This window comes from Aphelocoma coerulescens, chromosome 11 (assembly GCF_041296385.1).
Source record: "Aphelocoma coerulescens isolate FSJ_1873_10779 chromosome 11, UR_Acoe_1.0, whole genome shotgun sequence".
Classification (NCBI taxonomy): Eukaryota; Metazoa; Chordata; class Aves; order Passeriformes; family Corvidae; genus Aphelocoma; species Aphelocoma coerulescens.
Genome location: NC_091025.1, coordinates 12,417,332 through 12,438,273, shown reverse-complemented (window position 1 = coordinate 12,438,273; position 20,942 = coordinate 12,417,332). Strand labels below are relative to the sequence as shown.

The 20,942-nt window shown below is 39.9% G+C and overlaps 1 protein-coding gene across 3 annotated transcripts; it reads right to left on the bottom strand.

Annotated features, from left to right (window-relative positions):
- Positions 1-7,646: 7,646 nt before the first annotated feature.
- SNX20 (sorting nexin 20) lies at positions 7,647-19,846 on the bottom strand. 3 transcript variants are annotated; one of them, XM_069026965.1, is made up of 5 exons: positions 15,187-19,845; positions 13,393-13,589; positions 12,939-13,116; positions 11,135-11,286; positions 7,647-8,631 (listed from the first exon to the last, which is right to left on the bottom strand). In XM_069026965.1, exons 3-5 carry the CDS (start codon positions 13,102-13,104, stop codon positions 7,963-7,965), a joined length of 987 nt encoding a protein of 328 aa, XP_068883066.1. In that variant the 5' UTR covers positions 13,105-13,116; positions 13,393-13,589; positions 15,187-19,845; the 3' UTR covers positions 7,647-7,962. The 3 variants fall into 3 exon arrangements, with proteins under 3 accessions (XP_068883066.1, XP_068883067.1, XP_068883068.1); XM_069026966.1 differs by having other exon boundaries at positions 13,393-13,489; XM_069026967.1 differs by lacking the exon at positions 13,393-13,589 and having other exon boundaries at positions 15,187-19,846.
- Between the last annotated feature and the right edge of the window lie 1,096 nt (positions 19,847-20,942).

Genomic DNA, 20,942 nt, shown 5'->3' with positions numbered 1-20,942 from the left:
ATGCTTTTTGCTGTGTTTACTGCTCCCCCATCCTCTCTAGTGGGAGCATTGATGGCCAAAATAGGGAAGACATGCTGAAATGAGATAAAGAATATCCTTATGCCTTCATGCTCTGCCTCTTACCTTAAGTTTTGGAGGGCTTTGGGGTGGCAGCAGCAAACAAAGGTTGTTTCAGAGTGCTCTGCCTCCCAAAAGGAAAATGAATTCCTTTCCTATACAGGAGATTTATATGGCAAATTAGGTCAGTTATCATTAAGCTACTGCACAGCAGGACAAATCATAATTTTAAATACATTTCAAATCTAAGTATGTGTAAAATATATTCTGATGCAGTACAAATCAAGCCTCTTACAGTTGCTATGTGGACCAGTCAGATGAACATGGAGCATAATAATCAAGGAATAAGTTAGTTGTGCTTACTGCTGCTTGTGAAGGCTATATAATTTATACTGTTGTTTATGTTTACTTATAACCAAGTTTCCTCACTGCTATCTTCTTAGGATAAGAAAACTATAACTACATAAGCCAAAACCAGTTTTCTGTGTCAGTCTCTGTGGGATACTGTTTTTACCATACAGATCTGCATGACCCTTTGTTCTCCAAAGGAGATTAAATTAATGAAAATACATATCCTTATGCAACTGACCAACCATTTGTTTCTTTTCATAGATTTTTTTTTCTCTGTCTTCTTGTTTCACAAAAAGCAAACTTTTTTTCCTGGCTACACCTTTTTGAGTCTCCTTTTTTGATCATCATAATTTAGTCTCATGGCAGACTTTATAATCTCATGGGCACCAGAGCCCTCTGCCAAGGTTTATGCAGATTTAAAGCCTGGATTAATCTTGCCCAGTATTTATAAAATGTTCTGAACATATGAAGCACTATAAAAGCACTGTATATTATTAGTGAGCCCATGAAAGTGCCCCCCCGAGAACTCAGCACACATTTAAAGTGCTGTTTCTGGAGGTGAGGTGCAGTGACAGAAACAACCAAATCCATGTCTTTTCTTCTGAGATTGTGTGTCTCTCTTTTCTTTCTTCCTCTATCTTTTTCTTTTGTTTTCTTTTCCTTCCATGATTTCTGGAAGAAACTGAATAGCAAGGAGGCAGACACCCCTTCAAAGATTTCACCTCCTGAGACTATTTTTTCAAAGACTTTGGCAAAGTCTTCCTGCTTTTTACTGCCTCTGGACTGCCCAGTTCCCTCATGCTGTTTCTAACAGCTAGCAGATTCTGCAGAAACCTTTTGGAAAAAAAATATCTTGATGCAGGGGGAGGCTGCTTTCAAACTCTGGTCTGCAGCTGGCACTCCGTGGGGGTAGAAGCCAGTCTCCAAATCCAGGCCATCCCAGCAACTTGACAAAAATCATGAGCACAACTCAAGGAACTGTAGGCCTATGTTAGATCTGCTGTGTTTCTCAGGGGCTGCTTCCAAAAACATTTCTACATTTTGCTGCTTAAAGCACAGATAAAGGACATGACTGGGAACTACGGTCCAGGTTTAGTCATCACATCTTCCCCTTCTACGTTACTAACCAGAGGACAAAGCTCAAAATCAAAGCATTCCCATGGATACTGTTTGCAGTATATTTATGCCTGTACATAAATTAACAGATATATTTCATAGTAGTTGGACTCAAAACAGAATCAGGTCTCATTTTCATACTTGGGAGTGCAGCTTTTTAAAATGGAGTCATTGAACTCTCCCCAGCACTATTCAGAAAGCATTACGGGCCCATTTATTTTTACTTCCCTCCCCCCATTATTTGATAGTTCTTTTAAGAGTTGTAAGTTTTACTTGGTTCCTTTTGATCAGAAGGAAAAGGTACTGTAGGAACTGAGACGCTGCAGTGACTCTGGCTTTGAACTCACCAGGTCTAAAAGCCTGCAAGAACATTTTCTCTTTCAGCTTTCCAGCCGGCTCCTAGAGCTGCCTGATAAAGGGCTGTGGTAAATTGTCCTGAAGGACAGCTGGAAAGCAAGGAGCTACAGTCTGAACCCACAATGGAGTTGAGAGATATATATTTAGTTTAATCATATTAAAATTTAAATGTTAGACTTTAGAGTAGATTTTTTTAAAAAATAAAATTCAAGTCATTAAAAAAAGTTTTCATTTCCATTCCCTTGAGCTGGTGGGGTCCTGAGCGCCTGAAAATGCTGTGGCTCCATCTGGTGGCACTGCAGCCTCTGCCAGGGCATACGAAGCCTTTAGAACCACTGCTAACCAGGAAAAATAGGGGGATTTAAATCTGTATTTTCAGTAAAATTCTTTAAGATTTCCTTTCGGTTATCACAAAGTCTCGCACTGTCTGGAATGAAAAATATTTAAATTGCACTAGTTTGGAGAGATTAGTATATTAAAGTTCATCCAGTGTATTCCTCTGCAGCATTTTTCTGAACAATCACAGACTTACAAATGTAGTCCTATTCCCAATAAAAGAAGCTTGTATGTTTAAAATTATGACACTCTCTCTCCATTTACATATATGTATATAAAACCATTTGGTACTTGTAAAAGTAGCTTTGATCCGAATTCCTTAAACACTTGGCAAACATTTATTAAGCATCAAAACATTCAAATTTGTTTGCTCTTTCCCCTCATCGACCATCTGTCCATCCACACAGCCGCTGAGTATGGGGGTTGTGTGCATGTTTATACAGACTGTAGAACTTACTCTGCTCTCAGCTATATTATAACTTATTTCAGTGTAGCTACTCTCAGCTCTTACTGATCTGACATGAAAATTTGTGTCTTGTGCATCTATATATATATATATATACTCACAAAGCGTGATGAACATATGTTGTAATGTGATCTTAATGTAAATAGATTGGTTCTTTGGGGTTCTCACCTCATCCAGATGGGAATTGACATTCAGTATTTTACACCATTACAACTGTGTTTAGTTTTTCAACACATCTTTCTCCTGCCTTTGATCTAATAAAAAAATAAACATTCTTGATTTGATTTGCTCAGCTGCTGTCTGAGCCATGAAACCTAGATTTCATCTTGTGTCCTGAACTCGACTCCCATGCTGATTGTACAAATCCGTTGAATTCAATAAATGTATTTAGCCTTATTAAGATTCAGGAAAGCAAATATTATCCTCCAGTGATGCAGCAGATAACAGGAGTTAATAACAAGTATGTGATAAAGATCACAGGATTCCCTGTAAACAAGATGCTGCATTGCACAGAGAGCATCTTGTCTGCATATGTTTCATAAGTAACTAGGCATTCTCATGGGCTTCTTTAGTTATTTTAGAAAGTTGTGTAAACAGTATTATCTACTTAATGCCCCAAATGATATAATAATTGATATGGAAATGGGGAAAAGCTCAATAGATCTCAATGCAACTCTCCATGGACTCTTGGAGATGATCTGCCCAGATTTTATTTAAATTTTCGTCTCACTTGTATGCAGCCTGTGCTTTGTTAGACATGCTAGGCAGATGTTGGTTGGACAGCATTTTTTTTTTTTAACCTTTTTTCTGGGGAAAAAGTTAAATGTGAATTTGTACTTGGATTGTTATCTGTTGTAGGTATACTTCAGAGATGTCAACAACAATTGGAAAAGTAAGATCATACTGCAAAGCTCTGATGTATTGCATGCTGTTGTTGAGAAAAGTGGATAATAACAGATTGCTGATGTACATGGTACTCTGTAGTGGTTGTGTGCTTGTTCTTGTTCAGACTACAAGATCACTGGAACAAAACTCCAAAAATTTCTTAGGAAGTTCTTAAAACTGGAAAAAATGTATTTGAAAATATTTTTCTGTTCCTTCTTGTGGAAAATTATACTGAAGTCTGGAGGGTTTTTATATATTCTAAAAATCTCTTAGACGAGACCTTTGGTTTTTTATTTTTGTAAAGTAGCGGTTAAAATATTTGTGCTATTCAACCACTTATTAGTTCTTCAAATATATTAATTAGTCAGACTAATTAATATTTCAGTGGAAATGTTTTCTCTTAGAAAACATAGACATCTTAGGCAGCTTTCTCACGTGTATGACACCAGGCAAAAGTGAAGCTGTGTTGTGGTTGTTCATGCAAGATGTACTTAAGAACACACAACAGTGACACCTCTCTTTCTGCAAAGCTGGGATGCCAGTTGTGCTTCACTATTCCTGCAGGCAGTCAGTGTGGTCTACACACCACTGTGCTAGACTTTGGGGAAAAATCACTTCTCTTACTTTTACTACAATTCCCCCAGCTGTAAAATGGGGAAAAGGATACGTTGGAATATACAGCTAAAATATAAGTAAAATATAGCTTTATAGAACAGGACAAATATTGGTATTCAAAAGAAATCTGAGATTTGATTAGACTTGATCGAAGTCACTCAGTGGGCTTGTGACACTGCCAAGAGCAGAGCTTGGGTCTCTAGACCTTCAGCTGGAGATGGACTGCAGCCACCTTCCAGGTATGGAGAGCAGTGGATGAAGGTTAATAATGCAAACAGGACAAATGCCAACAACTGCTCGTTTCCATTCATTTCATCAAACTGAAGAAATATTTTGTAAAAAGGACACACTGGGGAGACTGAAAAAGGATGAAATGGATTTGTTTATAAAACTGGCTTTTATCACTCAAATATTGTACAGCAGTGAAGAGTGGGAGTAAAATGGCTGTGGGGAAGCAGGAACTACATGCTTAGTTAATTTATGTTATGCTTTTGCATATGTGGCAGTGCCAGAGTTTCCTTCTTCCAAAATAGTTCCACTGATGCAGTCCTGTTTCCTTTTGCTGGCCTGGCACCTGGAGGGTTGGGATGTGTGCTCTGGGGACAGCACATGAACCCCTTGGAAACTGCACAAGGATTTCAGCCGTTGTTTCTCCAGTGGCTTCTCAACAGGAGGTAAGGGAGGGCAACAGATGAGCAAGACAGGTAGATGTGGATGAAAATGGTAGCTATTTCCCTTTTGAACCATTCTCAAAATATTATTCAAAGGAAAACTAAGATGAAGTGGCAGGTGCAGAGCACCCATTCCATTGTTACACATCTTATGAAAAAGCCAGGACAATACAGTAACACTACTCTGTTGCTACAAAGGTAATGGGGAAGATGCTAACTTGTCTGACTGCCTGCAGGAAATGTGTCTTAACCTGGCTACACATTTTTGACTGTGGAAGATAAAGTCACGTACAGGCAGAGGGAACCTGGTCCTTGCAGGCTTTCCTTACCAGTGGAAAACAGCTGAGTCAGTATGGGAGCAGGAATGCCATCACCTTTTAGTTTAACATGTAACTTCTGAATACTCACTTTGCTGTAAAATTAAAGTAAAAAAGAGTATGTGGAAGTTGACTCTTGAAATGTGTGTAAAAGGAAGCAGAATTCTTTTGGCAGGTCCAACCACTCTCTGAGAGTCTACAGCTAAAAAACTGGAACTGGCTGATTGTCTGTGAGACTGGTCAGCCAGCATGGTGCCACTGCAGTACAATGTAATATAATTTTGTAACTTCTCTAGTTTATAAGGGAAGTAACACCTGATTCTAAAATAAGACTGCACTGGTAAAGAAACTATGCAATCCACAATAAGCACACAGATTTGGCAACTCAACACCTCTCAATTCTCTTCTGGTTCAAGATATCCTTGAGAAATGAAATAGGCTTGTATAAATCAAAATTGCTATCCTCATGCACATTTCCAAGTTAAATGCTGAAGTTAACTTATTTGGTCAAGTTTCACAGCTGTTCTCTTCTATGAGTACTGAAAAAACTGAATGAGGAAACTTAATGGGGAAGTAATGTGTGAGGAAATAGGGGCACAGAGATTAAGTTACTTGGGCTAAATTCAGACCAAGTCTGTGGCAGAGCTCTAGGTGAAATCCAGGCTCTGCGGATCCCTTTTTGTTCCATAACCATCCTAGCTTTCTCTTTCCAAGGATTTTCGATGTAATCTCTGCGGAGATTAATAAATCCAAAGGTCTCTGTATTTGTAGGAAGGAAATATATAGATTATTTGCTTGGAGGAGGTTGAATTGCTAGGGAGATTTTAATTTTGCTGTATTCTAATAGTAATGAAATCACAAGCTCCTTTTATGACTATTAGGGTTGACCCTTTGAAGTCAAAGGCTTGACTGGTAGTCTCAATGCAGCACAAAGTGACCTATTCTAGGATCATTTTGCAGGCAAATTCTGCTTGTACATTGTAGGGAAAAACATTCTCAAAAGAGATTTGGCTTACACCAACAAACCTGGGGTTTTTCGCACTGTTTATTTTAGTGAATTTTGAATTATGTAAATTTTTCCCTTAGCCCAATTGCACCTCAAAACACGTCAGCAGAAATTGGTGAGCTTTAAATCAGTTAGTCCTTCAGAGATGGAAAGTTATAACATCAGCACAAATAAAGGCTAAGTAAAATCTTACTGATGTGCTGCTTTCCTGGTAATTGTCCTTGCCAGACACAGGTACTTATGGACCCTCTAATCTTGTGGTCAGCTGCAAGGTGAGGGTCTGTGGGTGCAGGTAGATACTCATGTGCCACCCCATAGAAACTGAGGAGAATCCAAGAGAGCTGGGATGCTGCACACAAAGAGGGGAGGGGGGAAAAGGGAGGAAATAATTTTTTCGTATTCTTTTGTTTTTTCATCCCATTCTGCTGTGGAGTTAGGGCAGTGTGAAGGCCATGCTTCCTTTCTACCTGAACTTCAAACTGCCTGGGTGGGATGCAGACCCCCAAAAAGCTTTTTTCTTCACTGCTTTGTTACTGATTCATGCATCCTCTAAGAAGGTGTTACCTTTGATCCGTTCTAACTGTCCTGCAATATGCTATGTTGTGGGAAGATTAGTCCTTAAGTCTCTTAATTAATTACTCTTAATTCTATTACTTCTGGTATAACTAGAAAAAATAATAATTGTCAAATAACAAGTAATCCATGTATTTTGTGTTTAATGCCTAGCTGTTAATAGCTGCTTAAAATATTAACTTTCCACCCTAGACAGTCCTATTATGCTGGGTTTTTTTCAAGACAGCCTTCTTGTAACAATGCACAACAAAGTTTTTCAGCTTCAGTGCACTTCCAATGAGCTGAATTTTTCATGTCTCTGGGAGGTAAATTTATACAGTTATTCCTAATTTATAGACAATGTCATTGTGGTGCAGGTAGTATCTGTAACAGGCATACAGGCCTGAAAGTACTCAGTGGACTATGTTCAGCAGAGAATAATGAGCCATGTTAGATAATGACATGCTAATTACAATATTTATGAGAATTGATTTACCAGATTGTTACAATAAGTGTATGGGACAGACCTTAGAGTTGAGGGAAATTACAGAGGCAGGCAAACAAATAAGAATGTGCCTTCAATGCAGAGTCATAAAACTGTGTTAGTTACAAAAGGGAAATGAATTGTATTCCCTCACCTCTGATGGAATGATTATCACTTGTATTTTTTCCTCCTACCAAAGTTGATTGTAAACCTTCCCCCCAGGTCCTCCTGCCCACAGCAGCTGAATTCAGTGGGAACAGGACCAACCCATCATCCTCAGAAATGGCAAGGTGCCATCTGACTGGGCCCCAGCTGGAGGAGTAAAAAACTACATTCAGTGTCTGAAGATGCCCCCTTTAGACTGAGTCTACTGAGAAGATCTTTTTCTTCTTGAAAGGAAGTGGCTTTCCACATGAACAAGTAATGCCTCTGATTCTGCAGACTCTTAAGTGCTTTATTAAAGGTATTTTTTTTTATTCTGACTTTTCACACAAAATAAGCTATGTTCAAAATAACCAAATCATAAACGATTGTTGCAATTTTCCTTCAAAAACCTTAAGGTGCTCCTCAGGTACTCCTGATATCTGTAGAGTAGATGTAATATATTCCAACAGAGATGTTAATGTCTCTTTTGAACACAGAAGATATTTAACTTTTTTCCTATTAATACAACGTTATGTAAGCCAAACAGGTAATTTCCAGTTTTCACTCTTTCAAAAGTTTGCTCTTTCATTACATCTTTCTTATGTTCATTGTACGTACTCCCGAACTGCAAGTTCTTTCAGGGTAAAAATCCGTATGGGATCTTTCTTTGTCTTCCATTCTTCCAGTTTTTCTTGCAAAGACAGGAAATCCTTGCCAAGTTCATAGGCCAGAGTGATCATTGTTTCTAACAGTGGAATATAATACCTGTGGCTGGTATGCACACAAAGGCGTGACAGAGCTTTTTCTCCATATTCAAAGGCACTTGCTGGGTTTTCCAGGTCCTTGTGGCACACCACGATGGCACAGAGAGTAGGGACAACTGAGACAGGGTTCCCTCTTGTCAGCCTTTCCTGCAGCCCAATGACTTCTAAAAGGATTTCCAAAGCTTTGGTGTACTGGCCACCCCGCAGGCAACCATATGCTTCCTGAAGCTCCGGCCTTGTTAAGAAGTCGATAAATTTTTTTGATCTTCTGATGTATTTCATAGAATATAGGAGTCTCAGGTAGTCCTTGAAGGCTAATTTTCTTTCATTGATTATTTCTTCTGTGAAGTTCCCTGTTAGAGTTTTTTTGGGAAAGGTCACATCTTCCATTTCTTCGCTAAATTCCTCCAGCAGATTTCTGTGCAGTTTCTCAAAGTCTGAATAACGCCGTTCAATTACAGACTTGTTGCTGTCAAAACTCCCTGTTTGCAAAATGATGATTTTATACATCTAAACACAATCAAAGACAAAAAAAACAAGCATGAGAAGGGACTATGAAAAGACTTTGTGCTTGTTCAGTCCTCCAGCTGAAATACTCCTGCACCAATTTTCTGTGTGTAATCTCATGTACTCCTATAGCAGTGCTGCTAAATCAGTTACTGTCTGGGATTATGGTGCATGCTCAGTGTAGATGTGAAAGACTGCAGCCATCAAACTAAAAATTCCCACCTCCTGCCATTCTGTACTTCTGTCACCAGACTTAGGCTTAACACGTAAATAAGGTGTACATAAACAGTGCACTAACAGATCCCATCCTGCAAGGTGCTGGGAAAGCAAACTAGCAGCAGACTGAAGCACATAAAAACACTTACAAAGCATGTCTGTAGCTGTACTTTGTTTATAACAGCCATGGCTACTGCAATCAATCATCTTCAGTGACCTGAATGGATTTCCCAGACTTAATAATGAATGTAATCTATTTTACATTGGTCATAATATTCAGAAATGTTCTTTGTATATGACATTCCTAGGGATTTGGGGGTGTTAGTAATGCTGTGAAAGAAGAGGGAGTATTTGGCAATATATCTGGTGTGTGCAAAAATAAGGTGGAGCAACTCCAAATCCTATTCTCCCCTGTAAATCACTGTCCTGTATTCAAACTTACTTCACACTTAAATAATATAAAAAAGTGACATTTCTACAACAAGGGCTTGCTATCCAAACCCCTTCACTGGCAGCTAACAGCTGTGCTGCCCCACATTAACAGTATACAAGAGCATGTCTTCCTCAGCTCTTCACTAGCCTCAAAAAGACTGTAATAGATGTGATATTAGGCAAATAGCTGCAAACCAAAATTCTGTGCTGTGTTGTACAAATAATCTCTTCTGGTTCTGATCCAAGCGCAGTGATATTGAGGAAGGGCCAAATCCCTCATGTGTGTAAACCATGGCAGCTCCACGGAGGCCAGTTCAACTGTGTCACCAGACACCAGCTAAGGACACAGACTGTTGACCTTCTGGATGATGACCATGTTGACACTCAACTTCACCTTGTTCCCATTAATTTACACAGGAGCTGGAGGGGTTTTACGCATACCAGTTACTTCCTTTGCTGCTGTTGAAGGGTGCAAACCAGTACTTGCACTATGCCTGTCTGATTCTCTTCCTTGTTTTTCCTTAAAGAGAAAGTCTCTCTTTTAATCTTCATAAATGATCTTTACAGGCACTTCTTGAAAGGTTTCTAAATTTGAGCTGACTTCTCTGATCTCTTTTCATTCGTAAGCACTGTGACATTTTCCTATGCTTTGTCCTGCTCCCTGCTGAAAAGTGTATATATGCCTGATGCATTCTAAAACAATCATAAGAGCAATTCTTTTAAGCTATCATTTTATCAAGGGCAGCTAAGTGAATAATTTACAAGTACTTGCTTTTTTTATTTGCAGAGTGTGCATGAAAAAGGTAAGAAGTAGCATTTAATTAAACTGTCATTCAAATTGGCTCAATTTTGTTGTAACGTAAATCTTTTTGCCTAGGCACATAACTTACGACTAAGTTTAACTGCACATATGATGAGTGATTCTCTTGCTCTCATACAGTTACACAAAACCAATTTTTAACTATTCAGCAAGCTGGATACTCAGGAGTGTATGCAAGAAAAGCAGCAACGAAGTAGGTGTGTACAGCATGCAACAAGATCTGAGGATAGTCTCTAAAACATTTACCTGCTTCAAATTCTACCAAACTGGATCACCCAGAATCAGCAATGCTGATTCTCAGCATTTTTCATTTACAGATCTCATAGACTGTAGCAAACAAGGAAATCATCTCTATCTGAATGTCACAGGCATACTAAAAGGGACTCACTCTAGACCAGTCCTTCTGAAGGCCAGGAGCAGAAACAGAAATAAAAACTAAGTGTCAGTACTGTGAATAAAGATTAAAAAATCCAACCTACTTCATTGTTCCCACCGTTCATACTCATATTTCATCTTAAAAATATGACAAATATGCCACCTAAGGGAGCTCTAAGTAGGGAAGGGGAACAATCCCAAGTCATCTGGCTGGAGGATGTCCTAGACTTTGTCAACATCAAAGAATTCTGCACTTGTGCTAGGAGAAGTCTCTGATGTGGAAGTTATACAAATGCACTGCAGCTGCTACAGCCAGCTAGCTCAGTGGAAGTGTAAATATACAGATATTTTTTTATATTTGTGTGAATTTCCTTAATGTTGACAAAACTCTGTGTTTTAAGGATACTCAAGATACTAATTTATTTGATAACACATTTCCACTGCAGCAGATTTTGTGAACTGTCAGAGGGTTTTTTTAGAGGCAGATTCCACCAGCCAGGCCCATACAATCAGTGAGAACAGGTTCTACTCAGTGTGATCGTGGCTTGCAAAACTTGGCCTTTGGTAAGGCTTTCATGTAGCGAGGCCTGCTGTGTGCTGTGGAGACCCCTGTAGAGTGAATAAAAATTAATGATCTTCTTACATATTCATTTCTTAGCTTACCACATATTTAGATAAGTGGTGCTCTACAATTCTGGTTGATGGGATTTCAAAAAGGAGTTTGATTTGTTTGCACTGGCGTTTTTCATTCCTCCAATATTCCTGAAGCTCCTTAGTGGTCATCGAAGAGTTGGGACTTAGGGTTGCACTGGAAGCTAAAACCAATATATTTAGTATTTCAGGTTATATTCTTTGGACTTGGAAAGAAAACTCTTATGCATTTGTTTTGAAAGGACAGCCTACATTTTCTGTTGCTGTAACAGCAAGACCTAAAGACTGATAAAATAAATGATTTCACTGCTAATAAAGACAGGAGCAGATGCTCTGAGGAAAGCTATTAGGGTCTGAAATTTTGAAAGACAACGTATCATCTGTAGAATACAAAACTGTAGAGAAAACACTGCCAAGAAAGACTCTGTGTCAAGGTTGTAACCTAGGGCACAATCTGAGCAGGAGATTTGCTGGAGATTACTTTCCCAGAAGTAGCCCTAAGAAACACTGAGTCTTTTGAATCAGATGTTTCTCCGGGCTTCTTTGTTGCTAAATGGAGGAGATAATACAATGCAGCTGCAAATTCAGACATATATTCAAAAACTGACCCTATTCAAATATGGGGTTTGTGCAGTAATAGGAGAAAGCTGAGAAAACATGAATATCCTAAACCTCAAAGTTGGATAACCAGCTCAACTGAAGGAAGAATTCTCACATCCTCTCTTCTTTTTGTAGCTGAACTGATGGCACAGTTCAGTTACAAATATTTTATATACCTCCCTCCTTTCCCCTCTCTCTCTTCCCACAGTCTCTCTCACACACACACACTCACACGTGCATATGTAAAAACACAGGACAGCTGGTTGAAGAGTTTGCTTACAGGAGAATTTTGAGCATTTCAAAAAGGTGATTTCTCTGTCTTTGAAATCTACTGACAATAGATTTCATCAGGTGGCATTTAAGCTAGCTAGCAAAGTGGATAAAAGAAATAGAATATTTGTATCTCAGTGGGCACACCAGTCCCAGTTTCTAATCAAGGATGTCTTTGTCAAGGCAGTCAGCTGAAGTCAGTCTGCAGTGTATCTAACATTCTGCTAATGGAGGTGAATGAGCACAAATGAAGGGGAAGAGAACAGCTTGATGCAGAAACAGACTTGTAAAGGCACCACAGTACTCCTTCAGTGGCCCCACTTTTACATGTTCTTAATCATTTGACCATACAGTTTCAATTATCAAGGCCTTGGGGGTTTGGCTCAATCCCTACAAAGCCTCTATTTCCTAGGAGAGGTGGTTTATATGACATCCTTCCAGGCTTAAAATCTTGATGAGATTATGTATATTTTGGGTTATACATAGCATTTTATTTAATAACAGATGAGAGCAATCTTAGGCATAGTAAATGTTCAGTGCTGGCTCTTTAAAGGCATGTGAAAGCTGCCTGCTTGAGATTAGCTTCAAGTTGGTGTCCTTGCTGATACTGCCAAGAAGTTCAGATTTTGTGATGCACAGAAAATGCACTCCCAAGACAGGCCATCTGATGACCACTGCTTTCATTGCTGGTGTGTAAATTAAATCTGTGATACATTTTAGGCAGGAGGTATTTGAAAGGAAAACTCGGTGTGTGTATATACAGACCAGGATGAGCATCAGTTTCACTATTGCTACATTATTACTACAAGTGTAATAAAGGCTTATTTTCAGTGGAGTATGGCAGTACAGGTTTGAACTACTGCTGCAATAAATAAGCAAAGTTTTTAATACAAGAGATTACTAGCATAAACAGCTAGAAGAAACAAAATTAAAGGATAGCATCAACCTTGTGTATCATCTTTTTCTGGGTTTTCTTTTCTCACTTGACATGAAATTTCAGCTTTGCGTTGATTTTCTTCTTCATCAGATGGATTTGTGGTAGAAGATGTAGTAATTCTGCTTACAGCTTCCAACAGTTCCCTTTCTGCTGTGCAGTGTGAGTCTTGGTCCATTGCTTGATGTCACTGAAAGATTACAAAACCCATGACATTTCTTAGTACCACACCTTAGGGGATCCAGTTTGGTAATCTTATTACTTACTCATTGTTCTCTGTGAACTTGTATCAGTGCAACTTTATAAAAACAAAAGTAGTAAATAGAAATATCCACATAGTGCAGAACCATCCCTATTACTGTTACCACTGAAAGTGTCTGGATGTTTTTCTGGTAGCTTAAAATCAAACAAAAAAACCTGTAAGAAGTTATGTTGAATAAGATTAGATGGGGAACTCAGTTCTTACCTATGAGAATTTTGTCATGAACTTCGGTGTTGGCAGATTTCTTCCTCCTTGTATTTTGCCGTCAAGCTTGCAAGTATGAGTTCAGATGAACTAAAATCTTGGAGATAATTAGTATAAGCAGCAGCCTGGTTCTCTTACACTGCTAAAATTTACTGTTCTCAAGACTTTAAAACTTGTTGTCTGTTCTTAATCACAACCTGTAGGGCAAAATAGGGTGATATCTAAAGCAGTATAAAGTTTTTATCATATTTCACAGTTTTAGGTTCCCTCCAAAGACTTGTCTCTGTAACTGTGAAAACAGAACAACTGAATTTGACAATGGTTTGGTGGAAGGAGATCTGAATTTTCTAATTATTATACACAAGTATTCTCCTTTTACTTGTGCTTTTACCCTACATACTGTGCTGTATTAGAGCTGTTCTGCTAGGACCACTATTTCACCATGTACTAATAAAATGCTTACAATATACTCCTACTCCACAGACCAGGTTGGCCATTCTGCTGCTTAAACATATCAAAAATTAGGGATTTTGTCTGTTTGTTAAACAAACAAACCCTGCCTGTTACACCATTGTGTTATATGAGCAGTTGAAGAAGTTCTAAGAACATCCTAAAACCTTTGCCAAGGTGCTGTATTCCCTCAGCATGAGTGAAGTGTTGCTCACAGTTCAGCCAACGAGTGAAAATCAAGTAACAGAACAATACAGTTTTACAAGAAACCCTGCTAAAATAATGCCCAAGCAGTGGTTATTAAGTAATGGGAGGGTTTAGGACAGGGTTGTTGCTACATATAATTTTGCCTCCACTTGTCTACCACACACTTATGCAATGCTGGATACAGAGGTGAGGAAACTCCTTCAGCAGACTTACTGATTTCTAGGCAAGCTGCAAGGCTATAAAAAGAAAAGAAATTACTTTCCCCACTGGAAATAATGGAAGTGCTAACACTTTCCTCTAACGGAAACCTTTCCTTTGGCTGGCTTGCACAAGCAAGTACACAAATGTTGTCACCCTCCTTAAGGAAAGCATCATGGAAGCCCTTATTCTCAGAGTGAAAGTTCTTACTGTTCTTCAGTCCTCCTTATGATCTGCTTTTTTAATATGAAAAATAGCCACTGACTTATTGTTTAACTGGTCAGCCTTTTGAAAATCAGACCAGTTTATCCCAAGAGAATATATAGTAGATGAAATGAGGAATCTGAAAATGGCCAAACAAATTTAAATGACAGCTTTTTTTCTTGCTTATAAGTTGGGATAACTTTATGAGAAAAACTGCATTTACATTGAAAAAAATCTTTTTTTATATTTATAGCTTTATATACGTAAATATATATATGAGTATATATATTATATACATATACACATACATACATATATATATATATATATATATATATATATATATATATATATATACTACTTTAGAACATGGTTTACCAGAGATACATAACACACTTGTAAACAGAAGAATGCAGAAGTGGATGTTATGACACACGACACACAAGTCTTCTGCCTTGAATATATGTACCTTGAATACTAACTGCACTTCATGCAAACAGTTTCATTTTCACACCTAAAACTCATCGCAAGCTCTTTTAACTAAGCTACTACTTATTTTTCCATATTAAAAAAAAAAAAAAAATAAAATCCAAACCAACACAACCCCCCTGCAACAAATTACACGGTTTTATCTTGAGCAGACACGCATCCTGTTCCGTTTCAGGGTAAGTGCTGCTCCAGCTCCTTCACAGGGTTTTAAGTAGCCCTAGACCCCGAAGCGCCCAGAGCACCCACCTGGAAATCGCCGAGTTCTTTCAGTCGTGGCACATGTGAGCCCTGTGCGAGGCCACAGAGCAGAGCCCGCCCCGCGGGTCCGAAACGCAGAGAAAGATGTCCGTGCGTTCACCTAGCGGGCACATTCTGTGTCTCACAAAAAGGAAGGAAGAAGCCTCGGTTAAATCAGACTTCCCCGTCCCATTGGCTCGGTGCTGCCCGATTGCGCATGAACCCTCCTGAGGCTCCCGCAGCCCCGGGGCCCGGCCCGGCCCCGCTGCGGGCTCCGGCACCCAGCGCCGGCGTGCCCTGCGCACGGGAGCGACTTCCAGGCAACGCCGTCCGGGCAAACTTCTCTGCATGGGTTTCTGAAGCAAGGAAAAACACTCTTAGCAAAACGGAGATTAGGGGCGAAAAGCCAAATACGTAAAATGTACTTATGTGGAAAAATAATGCCCCTTGGGACGTCTTTAAAATACAGGCTTAACATCCAGTTCAGGAAAGAAAATGCAGATGGCATCACAACAAACAGCCTTGTTCTGTGTAAACTTGTGCTTCTGACAGAAATCCTGATTCTGCACAGTGCAGAATGTGATTAATTTCAAATATCTGCTCAATTAAAATTCAAATAGGAGCATTATCATATCTGACATGATTACTAAACTTGAGATGGGCTTACAAGTGTGCCTAAAATTAATCCTATATGTGCTTAAATTCATTGTTGAACTGAGGACAAAATGAAGAAGAATATGGTATTAATCCACATGTCCTTTGGCCCAGATGCTTCTTTTTTGGAGTTCACTTCAGTTTGGAAATTTGCTTTAAACCATCAGGATAGCTATTTCTGGGGTAAATAATATGGACACTATCTTTTTTTAGTAATGTAAGTTTCCCCTTTGCCAAAGTTCAGTCACTGAAAAACCAAGCAATTTTAATGCAGCACAAATGTGGGAGGCAAACATCCAAAGGACCACATGGATCCTGCCCCACACATTCCTTTAGAACAAACAATTTAAAATAACGTAAAACCAAGACCATAAACTGGTAATGCTTCTCTTCTGCTTTATTTGCAACATAAAACAATGCCAACTTTAACTTGGACTTGGTCTAAATGTAGGAGTTTTGCTGAAATAGCTGTCAGAATGATGAAAAATCCCTTGCATGCAGCTACAGCCACATTGGCAAAAGCCCTGGAGAAGATGCTGTTATACTGGCAGGGTCCTTCGGCCACTTTAGAATATTCCATGAGGAAAGTGATTTAAGTTACACCCGAAAAGAAATCTGTGCTTGCCAATTCAGCTCTAAGGTGTAGCTATACCAGCCAACTCTTTTAAGTGTAGGCAAGGCATGGGCTTCTGGCACTACTCTCATTCCTTTAAAGTTAGATTTATGGGTTTGGTTACAATTGTGAGCAACAGCCAAGGGGGATTTCAGTGTATTTCACTCATGCTGACAGTTTATGGATGTATCTAAACTTTGAATTCTGAATCAGTTAATTTATGTGGTGCCAAAAAGCAATGAATTGTTTTGTGATGCTTAGTGCTATTGTCCTGCTCTAGATAAAGCTAAAAGGAAAGAAAAAAGTACATTTATCAGTATATTAAGTGCGACCTCTACTTTCAATTATTTCAGAATAAGTAAGTTCTAGTACAATTAACCTGGATGATTAAAAGAAATGAAATGTGTTATTATATTTACAAATTAAGGGTGTTCCACAAGAATTCTGCTGTAGAGTCAGCTATTATGGGCACAATTGATTCCTGAGGGTGTTCCTCATGCTCAGGAGCTGTGACATCCACAGCAGGTTTAGCAGGCTGCTACTCACAGCCTGCTCCCAGGAGCTCAGGTTTGGTCCAAACAGTGCCTTACCCTTCACTGGGACCCAGTTAGTCTGGCAGCATTTTACTTTTCTAAGTGTCTACTTGATTAGCACATGCAAAACCCACTGCAGTACACAGTGTTGTTTGCTGGAAGAATGCATAACTAATACCTTTCTTTTTATATTCTCAGCTACGCTTCCAACAGCCAAATATTATGTAAAGGTTAAGCAGTAGAAAAGAAAATTTTCACAATGGCAGCAAAGCATTCTGAGAGATGGGCAAGTGCATTTACACCACCAATTTACCTTAATACTCATAAAACTGTGGTAAATTTTAATGGAAAAACATTTTCTGTCATTGTCAGGGATGGAAAAGGGATCCTGATACAGTGGCTCATTCACAGTTTGTATTCTGTGAAAGCACTGACTTTGTCAGACATAAAGGGCACGGTGTTAAAATGCACCTACCAAGGGATATGGGAAAAGTGTGCTCTGCAATAATGTAGGAGTGAGGCAAGGTTAGAATCATAACAGTGCAGTGAATAAAAGGTGGTTGACATATGAATTATATCCTCCATACCCATTTAAGATTAAATTACTCATTTTAAGAAGAACAGCCTGAAAGTTTATGGCCAAAACTTGGTGACCAGCCAAGAGATGAGCCAGCATTGTGATGCCATGTAAAGGATGCCTGCCACTATTGAAAGACTGTGTGCTTTTGATAGTTAAAGAACCAAAAAGGACTGCTGCCACTGTGTCAAACATTCTGCCTTGATTTATATCCCGATCTGGGCAGTTCCCATTTTCCCAATCAGACAGATTACACAAACCCTGACAGATACAATATTTTACCATGGACTACAAAGCTGGTATCAGCTGGAAAACTTGGGAGCTAAACCAATGTCATGCAGTTTTCTGGTCGGTTTTATTTGCATTTTATCACAGGCAGAGTAAGGTCTTATTCTTGTTAAGGAATGTGGCTGTAATATCCCTATTACAAAATACTCTTCAGCTTCTGTCCTAAGAAGTGCAGCTTCAGGCAACCTTGTAGTCTGCGCTACTTTTCCATCTCAAGCCCCAAACTATTTAGCTAAACAGTATTTAAATAATTCATTAGAACAGTAGATAATGACAAAACCCTAAACAAACAAGGGGGCAGAAATACCTGACATATTTATCCAAGTCCCTTTTTATCACATAACTAATATTTAGAAAGTGCAGTCGTACTGTCTTTGATGCTTCTGCAAGCACCTTCCCTCTCTATTTTTTTCTAATGCAGCTGGATAAATACCAGCCGTTTCCATGTTTGAATTAGCAGAAAAAAAATCATCTGTTTTGATGAATATTCTGCACTTTGGGGGTAATGCTGTGATAAATGAATACCATACTCCTATCCTGGCACAGTACAAAATTCTGTTCCATGCTACGCTATATATGTAATTGTACAGTGTTGTGTCATTTGAAAGTGAAATTTGTTTATCATACTTCATTATTACAAAACATGTCTCTCTTAAGAGTGTGGTTTAAAGAAATCATTCTCTGTTTAATGGCAGATGTCTTGTGCTGGTGTTACTGACAGGGTTTTCAACATAAAAGAGATGTAACAGGCCTATTTTACACTGCCAAAGTCCTGTTATCACTTTACAACTCCTTTATACTTCTAAAGGAGTATGAAGGAGCTTTAGAGTAAACACCAGTCTTGGCCTGCCTTTCATCTGTGGTCTGTCAGTGACACGGAGCTGTGTGCAAGCCCAGTGGGTCAATGGGATATTAACTTGGGTTAAATGTCACAAGCACTGTTCTGTCTGCAGAATGACAGGCTTTGTAAATGGGCCATGTTGGCCCCTTTTCCAAGGAATTCATAGAGGATTAAGTGCATAATTACATGGAATACAGAATATTTTAAAATATTTTGTTATGAGTTATTAGGAACACTACATGTAGTCATTCCTATCAAGTAGTTTGATATCTTATGCTCACAATGTGTCTGTACCCTTTTCTTCTCACATATAATTATGGTGTACTTTGGCTAATACTTACAGTCATGCTCCACATGTGATTTATTTATACCCAAAATGTAAATATAATGAAATTTGGGATAACAGGATTTATAGCAGACACGTTAATGCAGTTTGCAGCAGCATAAAAGGCAGCTCTACAGGCAGAGGCTGCAGCAGCTGCGTGTAGATAGCCACCTTGAGGATCAGCAGAGCATGACTTGGGGCTACTGTATGCTCTTCTGCAAAAGGAGGAAGGCATAAATCTTAGTATATTACTTAGTATAGTATGTTTTTCAATGCTATTTATTGTTTAAAAATTAAATGAGACTTTGAAATGCAATTTTCCTTTTAAGGGACTAGGTGGCACGATTAGTGTGAGCATTCATCCCATAGTGGATGGAATCTCATTGTTTCCTCAGGGGTTTTTTGGAAACTCCTGCTGGTGTCTGTGTCCTTTCCGTCGTGAACATACCCACACAAATAAAAACCCTGCCTTCTCATCTTCCTAGCAAAAGCCTTGGTAGTGACTCACATTGCTTCAGAGCTTAGAAATGGGCACTCAACCCCTGATTTGGGGCTGCATTGGATCTGCTTACTGACTGTCTCTGGACTCTGGAGAGCTGTAGGGAACAGGATTTACTGGAACAGCCTTTACTTTAGCTAATGTTGAACTGCACATCTTACTAAATTACATAAAAACATATATTAAAGGAATGCTACAGATGCTAAGAAACCAGGAAAGTGTTTATTTATGTGCCAATATTACTGTAACCTCCTGAGGTACAGGATCAAATGTTGTATCCTTAAAAGATGCTTCTTTGTAGGAAGTCCATCTCTAAAAGTGCAAAACTTTAGAAATATTTTAAAAATTAAATTTAAAGCACCAGTTTAGAATACTACATGAATAAAAAGAAATCTTCTCTAAAATAAATGTTGTTTTTTGGAAATGCTGCATGCATGAATAGAGTCTTTAAACATAACTGTCCTGTTGAGCAATTCCCTTCTATTCCAGAGTTCATTCTCTCATTCATAATTTAAGCAGAGCTCACTATCTATAAACAACAGTGATGCTAAGTGGATAAAATAGCGCAGCATTCAGATGACAGGCACAAACAAAAGTAGGTCGGTTTAAGAGGAGCTACATTTGGCTTTTATTAAATGAAATATTCAGTAGCATTACTTCAATTTCTTGCGAGTAAAAATATTTCCGAAGTGGGTGTTGAAGCCAGACCGAAGCCTGCTATTGGCGAACAGGCTCTGGGAACTCTGCGGCCGCTGCTGCGCCGGGGACGCGCCGAACTGGTCAGGGCTGCGCAGGGGAAACCGCCCCTTGTGCACCGGCACGGCTGAAATCGCTCCGGCCCTGCTCCCGAGCCCACACGGAGGGCCTGTTATTAATTCTGCAATTAATTCTTCCCGGGGAGCATCGTGACTGCACCGGGACGTCTCTGCCACCTCCCGAGGAACCCCTCTGCGCGCGCCGGGGACAACAACCAGCGACTCCGGCTCAGGACACAGCGCTGGACGCGGGCGTGTCCCTTCCCAGGGCGGGCTGGAGCGGGGCGGCCTCGGGCAGCGCATCCCTCAGCTTCAGAGCCCTCGGGCGGCCAAGCGCCCGCGCAGGGCCGGCACCGGGCCGTGGCAGCGGCACCGACCCCGGGGCGCAGTGCCCGCCCACCGCTGGGGGCACGCGCACGCCGTCCAATCAGCGCCTCCGGAGCGCCAGAAGTCCCGCCCCCTCACTCTGCGCGACCAATCAGCGCTCTCCAGGGGCGGGTTCGGCCATTCGCCCCCTCCCCTGCGGCTCATACAACCGCGGTACACTGGAAAGCCCCGAATCCGCTGGTGACTGGCGGCGCCTCTCGCCAATAGTGCTGCGCAGCGCTGGCCCCGGCGCGCTGTGATTGGCTGCGGGCACGGCGGGGGCTCGAGGGGGAGGGTCTGCCGGGGCAGCCGGA